Genomic DNA, 7,239 nt, shown 5'->3' with positions numbered 1-7,239 from the left:
TTCGGAGCACGGGACATGATACTTTATGCAAAACAATAACTTTTTCCTTTTGCAAAATTGCTTCTGACAAGTTTCCGGAGAGCAGGTTGAAGTTATACGAATAAACGGCAAAAATTATTTATTGAATGTAATTTTACTACAGAAAAATTTGTTCATTTTAGCATAAAAAGCAACTTTTTCTTTAAACAAAATTGCATTCAATAAGTAATTTTTGCAGGAGAGCAGGTTGAAGTTAGCAAATAAGCGCAAAAATAAAATTATTTATCGGATGCAATTTTGCTAAAGGAAAAAGTTGTTTATTTTAGCGTAAAATATCATGTTCTGTACTTCGAATACGCGAATTTTAGGATATTCTGTATATAAATAAGAAATTATTAAAATTTATAAAATTTTTTATACATACATCTTATATTTATGAAATATTTAATAATAAATAAATATTTGAATATCGAATATTTAAAAAATATATTTGCATATATTTTTATATGTCTATAATTTATAAAATAATATAGATTTCCATGATTATCCATGACCTTGAATTAATTAATTAATTAGATACAAATAATAGTAATTTTGTAATTTTGCCACAAATTTATGTAGAAATATTTTTTTAGAAATAAAAAGAAGAAATGTTTCTTTTTAATAATTTCTCTTGTTTGTTCTATTTATTTATATTTACTAAGAAAAGATGATATAAATTCTGCTTGTACAAGCAAGGAATAATTGCGACAACAGCGTACATCTATTTTATCTAAATACAAGTAGATCGAGATGCAAAGACATCCTCGCGATTTTCTTTTCTAAAGCGATCTTTGCCGTCGATTAGAGCAACGCGAAATACACAGCACTTCGGTAGACGTTACTCTACTTGCAGTATTTCACTTTCACTAACCCCGGCCTCCCACAAGCTGCTCATCTCCGCGAGATCCCCCATCAGGACCCCTCTCTGGAGGAGGCCTCCTTCAGTCCCGCAGCGGGTCACTTACGTCGTGAGGTCGTTCCACGGATAGCGCACCGCTTATGGATAGTAATGGGCCCGCGCTAGATCCACTACCACTATTTTGGGTCCAATCTGTCGATATTTACTTTAGATAATAATCATCCGGAGGGTTTTTATTATCAAAAAGATTATTATTATCAAAAATCTAGTTGCCTCTCCTCTTCATCTGATTTTTACTTTTGATTCCTGCTTTATTTGTGTCTCCCACATATAGGAGATTATGTAAAATATCTATTGTGTTCAATATTTACATAATATTATAAATTGAAATATATGTACAAAAAATATTTATAATTGTTTATTAGTATGAAATATTGTATATCTTAGATTAGTATTATTCTCTTGAAATAATTATTATTAACGCAAAAATTATCTAAATAAATTATATTGTAGTTGCAAGTTTATATGTATTTCTTAAGATTTAATAAATAAAAAATCAGCGGAAGCAATATCCGATCGTTTCTCCTACGATTTTTAGAAGCATAAACGTCCCGCACGAAAGGATCCAGCTCATCGCTATTCGCGGTTTCGCGAGCTTCCCCACCTTGCATCCCGAAGAACAGAGGAAAAAAGGGGCCTCGATCTGGAGGAGGTCGAAGGATGAGCGCCGGGGCTCATCCCTGGTGGGGGCGTATTAGCACTCGGGGTGCTATCCAAGGATATATATGCCGATGAAGTTACTTCCACCATCAGTCACTGTCTTGACTTACCTCAGCACTGCGGTGTGTTTTGTACATACGAATCGGTTGGGTGAGTCTTCGACATCACTTCATCCCCCTAATGATACCACAATCGCGCTTTTGCCCGCTGCTCAATTCTGCGAGTACTCGCATCTATCGCATGAATTGGACTCTTTTTTCGTTCTAACCAGTGTAATTACGCCCCAAGAATCGAGTTCGTTATTACATTTTTCCTTTGTAATACATCTGTGAACGCGTATCCCAATGTGGCACCGATAACACGCACGAATGATTCGACGAAGGTCCTAAACTTCCGTGCGCAATGCTCGGGGATAGAATGAGGAACGAACGCAGTGCATTAAAACAATACGGTCAGTGATTTCCATTCGAGCGTATCTTGGAGCTCCATTTTCTTATTAATATATTTAATACCTTAACCCTTCGTGTACACAAGAGAATGTAGTGTTATAGCAGTAATTATAATAGAGTAAGCGTATATGCTTATCATATTTTGTGTAAATTTATAACGCGAGGAACGTCATATAAAACATCAAAATTTTTTCTTTTTAATATTAACAATATCACATTAAATTTCTATACGTATTTTAAGATTTTAATAAAATTTCTATATTATACATAGAAAGATATATTAATTACTTTCAGTTCTTTGGGACTGTCATTCGTTTAGTTGTTTTAATTTAATGTCAAAATCAATCAATGTGACGTATAAGTAAATAAATATACTGAAATTTCATTTAAAAAAATTTTAAAAGCATTTTCAGCAGAAATATCATCCATATTTTACGAAAGAAATAACTTATATTTTTAGCAATAAACAGCGAAACATATATCAAATAAAATTTTATTATTTAAAAAATATTTAATGATTCGAAATTTTTTTAGCAGAAAAGTTATACATATTTTAGCAAACAAATTGTATTTTTAACAACAAACAGCATAACATATCTCAAATAAAATTTATATAAACAGACGGAATATAATTTTTGAAATTATTGCAAATCACTGCAAGTTTCAAAGTTTCAATGTCTATCTTTTTAAATATCTTTCTACATAAATTAACTACACACACACACACACACACGCACGCACGCACACACACGCACGCACGCACGCACGCACGCACGCACGCACACACGCACACACACACACACACACACACACACACACACACACACACACACACACACACACACGCACATATATAAATGTATGAAACAGATCAATCGATTGCACTATCTTTTCAGACTCGCCCACTCCTTGAGGGTGCTTGCGCCAGCAAATATGCGGTTACGCTTGCTCTGGATCGGTAAGATAAAAGTAATATTGATTCAAGATATTAGGTTCATCGCATGGCTTTACTTCATATAATCATCTAATGTAGTAACCTGATTATTACGTTAGCACATCATCAAACACATGGGAAGAGCTAACAAAAGCGACGCAAGAAACGTCGCGGCAATATCCGTCGGTTTTCTTCTGGAGAAAACAGAAAGATTAGCAGAGATTGCAGTCGTGGACAGAGAAAAGAAAGTTCGCAATTTGTGACGTGTCCCAACGTCAAGTATAACCTTCGTCTCAATAATCGAAGGAGATGAAAAGTTTCCAAGCAATTGTTAAGCAATCCTACACTAACTTACACCTTCCGTCCATCGAATTATCGTACCGTATAAGTTCTCGTACGCGTTATTATGCACCACGCAATCAGTATGGCATTCTTTGACAATGTCTCTGACGACTGCAAATCACATCAGAAAGATATAAAAAGACAGAAAAACTTCATGAGCGCGCGATCATCAGTCGCAAACATGATAAAATAAAAATTTTCTAATAAATGTTTATTTTTAAGTATTCTTATATTTAAAAATAATATTTGCTTTTTTTTAATTTTTATTGAACTTTCTGTCTCTAAGTGTAATTTCGAACTATAAAAACATATTATGAGCACAAGTCGTAATTATCATAATTATAATTTGTAGCAAATGAAGATAAATACGTTAAAATACTAACTTTTAAGTATGAGCTGTTATAAAGAAATTTTATTTCTTGTGATTTATTTTTTTGTAGTCAAGTAATGTCTAATAGAATTAAATGTCATAATACGTACGTTTTTTTATGATTCGATTACGATGTTACAGTCCAAACGAGTTTTAAATTTCGATGGAACCTTCACGCAAGGTCTACGATATTTTTTCGTAATATCCTCTAATTAAAATGAATTAGAGATAAGCCAGCATGCTGTGGGCTGGTATTGTTCCAACGCACTTTTACGTATTATGGGGTCACCATTTACGCTTACAATCATCCGCACTTAAAATAAAGATCAAGTGTATGCAGCGTACCGTGTTAGCGCAACTTCTCTCGTTTTGCTTCTTACGAATCTTAAGAACAGGCACCGTTCAAGATCGTAAATCTATGAAAAAGGCGAGCGCTTGGAAAATCAAAGAAAAAAATAATTCGGAAACAAGCTAAACTTTTTTAATTTCAAAGTCAAATTATGAAGTATGAATTCGTAGTTTCTTTATATTTGAATTATAGTAATTACATAGTAAAGAGAGACTAATTGAAAGAGATTATTTAACGTATATAATTGCTATAATGTAATTACGTTACATTGGCATAAAATAAACGTAACTTTTTGGAGCGGAGATACACTAGAGATAAGAAAAATTCATAGTCCGAGGAAATATAGCCTAAGATGGGTTAAGCCGTTTCCGTTACGACTTCCCTTCGGGTAAGTTACGATACTCTCTGACGATCGTGCAACACTAGTGTAACCACGTAACGGTCAAAGATCCTCTCAAACGATGCATCGAGTATCGTGCTCGCATTATCTTCGTAGATCACGCGAGGTTCGACCATCTTGATCTCCGCCCTATTGTTTCGAGGTAACCAAAACCGAAGCTATCAACCGACAACAGAAAGATGTATGAATAATGGTATGCGATACTATTTCTTGAAATAACCTTTTGGCCAAATTATGTGAGGTATGGAAATAAATAACGTATAGAGGATGAAAGAAAAAGATCTCCTGCAAAATTATTAATAATTAAAATATGGAAAGAAATTCCCACATGTCGCTCACGATGATCGTAACTGTTCAAACAGTTTTTTGTGCTTTTAGCCCCGTTGAGTAATATAGCCCATTAAAACCGGAAATCACTAGAAAAAAAAACGTTGTTATTAAATATGCCATTTATATTTCTATACATAATTAATTTTAAAATAAAATTTTATTAGCAATTTAATATAAGATTTAATATAAGATTTAATATAAGATTTATGAATTACTGTCTTGGGTAAGCCTGACATTGGCTAATTTTAAACTAGCTTTTATTACAATTACTTCTATTAATGCAAAAAATTGATTCAATTTTATAAGTATATAAATAAAAAATACAAAGCTAATTCAAAATTGAATTTCGGTTGATAAATTATTGGATTTGGAAACAAAATTCATATTTAGACAAGAAATAATTTTCTAAAATATCCATGACTCGCTGTAACAACGATCTTATTTGAGACATAAAGGTCAATCGTATTTGCTAAGTTACACCTATTAATCTACGTCGAAGTAAAGTTACCATTAGAGCTTAATTTATCAACGTCAACGCCTGAGGCATCATTGACGTTTGAATCGTTTGATAATTACATTATTCGTTAAAAACGATCATCACAAGAGGAAAATTTAATCAAAATTTTCATAATTTATTTTGTTACTTGTGTATAATAATCTCTGAATCTATTTTCAGGAGCCATAGGCGCCACAGCTCCTGTTTTGAATATCTTCTTTGTTAAACTTATTTATAGCAAATATATACTTTTAATATTTCTGAAATGTTTAATCACAATTTTGATATTCTAAAAATATTTTTTAATTTAAAAAACTCCTAAATTCTTATAGTTTAAGATTTACTATCATATTGTAAACATCGCATTATGCAGTGTTATGCAAAAAGTCTATGCTGCAGCTTTTATTTTTTGTCTGTCACAAACAAAAAAAAATTTTAACGCTTGCGATGCATACGTTAAAAAATAAGAACGGAAAAATATGGAAATTTTCCTTTTTTTTTTTGTTTTTTTGATTATTGGCAACACATGATATATATATTGGAGAAACTTGGCAACCCAATAGCCAATATAAATCTGCCAATTGCTCCCATCTTGAGAAATTTTTGGATTCGCTTTTGTTTTCAATAATGATATATTTGATGCTATTATAGAGAAATTAAATATATTTTTCAATAAAGTTTTATAATTTGCAAATAAGATGATGTGGAAATTTAAAAAAAGCAGTGCTGAAAGATTTTCTTTCTGATCGCACGCGTTTCTTATATGTAAACGAAATAAATAAGTATTATTTGAGAACATCACTTCATAAAGTGATACTTTACAAGAGATTACCATTTGGATTTTCTTGCATGCCCAAGAAAGAGTTCTGTATCTGCTTAACAAGTAGCTTGCGTGATCCGTAAACCAGTGTCATTGCGAAAATGTGCACGGTCTTCACAATTCTCGTATAACACACCACACACATTCGTGCAGTTTGTTCGTACTGTTCACTTCTCCTTTTCTCTCTTCTGCACGCGCGATCTTTTCTTCTGCGTTTATTCCTCTTCATTTTTTTGATGCTATTTACGTACAGGCAAGCGTGCGAAGAACTCGTAACTTCTCCATGCCTACGCTCTGAACGTGCTTGACAATGCTCCTTAATTAATTAGGCGGGAAGTTATGTCAGAGATTTTTCAAGACACATTTCTCTTCTGTGAGATTCGCACGCAACCTCTTGCCATCGCGACGAATTATTGCAGCTGTTACTGGAGGCGGCGTCGACAGCACACAGCCGTTAGCACTTGAGATAATTGATGTCATAATCAAAATTCTTCCTTTGATGGATTTGTAACGTGCTTGTTGTAACAATTATGTCCAATAAAAAAAATTGCAATTTGTCAAGGTATTTGAAAAAAATAACATCTTGTTTGATTTGTTTCAGTCTTGCTGGCTGTCACTCGTACAGCTTTGGTAAGTAATTCTCTAATTATAGATTACGTCAAAATAAAGTATTCAGATAATATATCTCTTAACATAATTCGCAATTTTTTACGACTAATTTAATTTATTTATAAATGCTGTTTTTTTTTAACTTTCTTTAATCTACTCATAAAAACGGTACATTAAAGACGATATAAATCAATGCGATATAATCATTTTAATTTTTCGCGATCAACTTTAATCTACTCATAAAAACGATATATTAAAGACGATATAAATCAATGCGATATAATCATTTTAATTTTTCGCAATCAACACATCTCTTTGCATCTTCTTTTCTACCTTATGAAACAGTATTTTTAGTTGCGCATTTTATCAAGCACTCTCATATTAATCAGTCGTGACTGTAACTGTTGTAACTTCACAATGATCGAGAAATGAGAAGACGCTCTCAAACTTTTCCACAAGCATTCTAACGATGCCGGAATCTATAAATCTGATATAATTAACCGTTCCAGAGTATCGTAATTTCAACTAATACTGAAATGA

The 7,239-nt window shown here is 32.5% G+C and overlaps 1 protein-coding gene across 1 annotated transcript in view; it reads left to right on the top strand.

Moving 5' to 3' along the window:
• The first annotated feature begins 1,600 nt into the window (after positions 1 to 1,600).
• The window catches only part of LOC108694042 (collagen alpha-1(I) chain-like), an 8,489-nt gene continuing 2,850 nt past the window's right edge, over positions 1,601 to 7,239 (top strand). Inside the window, 5 exon segments of the mRNA XM_018203293.1 lie at positions 1,601 to 1,654; positions 1,656 to 1,750; positions 3,103 to 3,134; positions 3,137 to 3,209; positions 3,211 to 3,262. Coding sequence (XP_018058782.1) covers positions 1,601 to 1,654; positions 1,656 to 1,750; positions 3,103 to 3,134; positions 3,137 to 3,209; positions 3,211 to 3,262 — 306 coding nt within the window.

The sequence above is a fragment of the Atta colombica genome, unplaced genomic scaffold, assembly GCF_001594045.1.
Source record: "Atta colombica isolate Treedump-2 unplaced genomic scaffold, Acol1.0 scaffold112, whole genome shotgun sequence".
Classification (NCBI taxonomy): Eukaryota; Metazoa; Arthropoda; class Insecta; order Hymenoptera; family Formicidae; genus Atta; species Atta colombica.
This window is presented reverse-complemented; position numbering and strand designations above follow the sequence as displayed.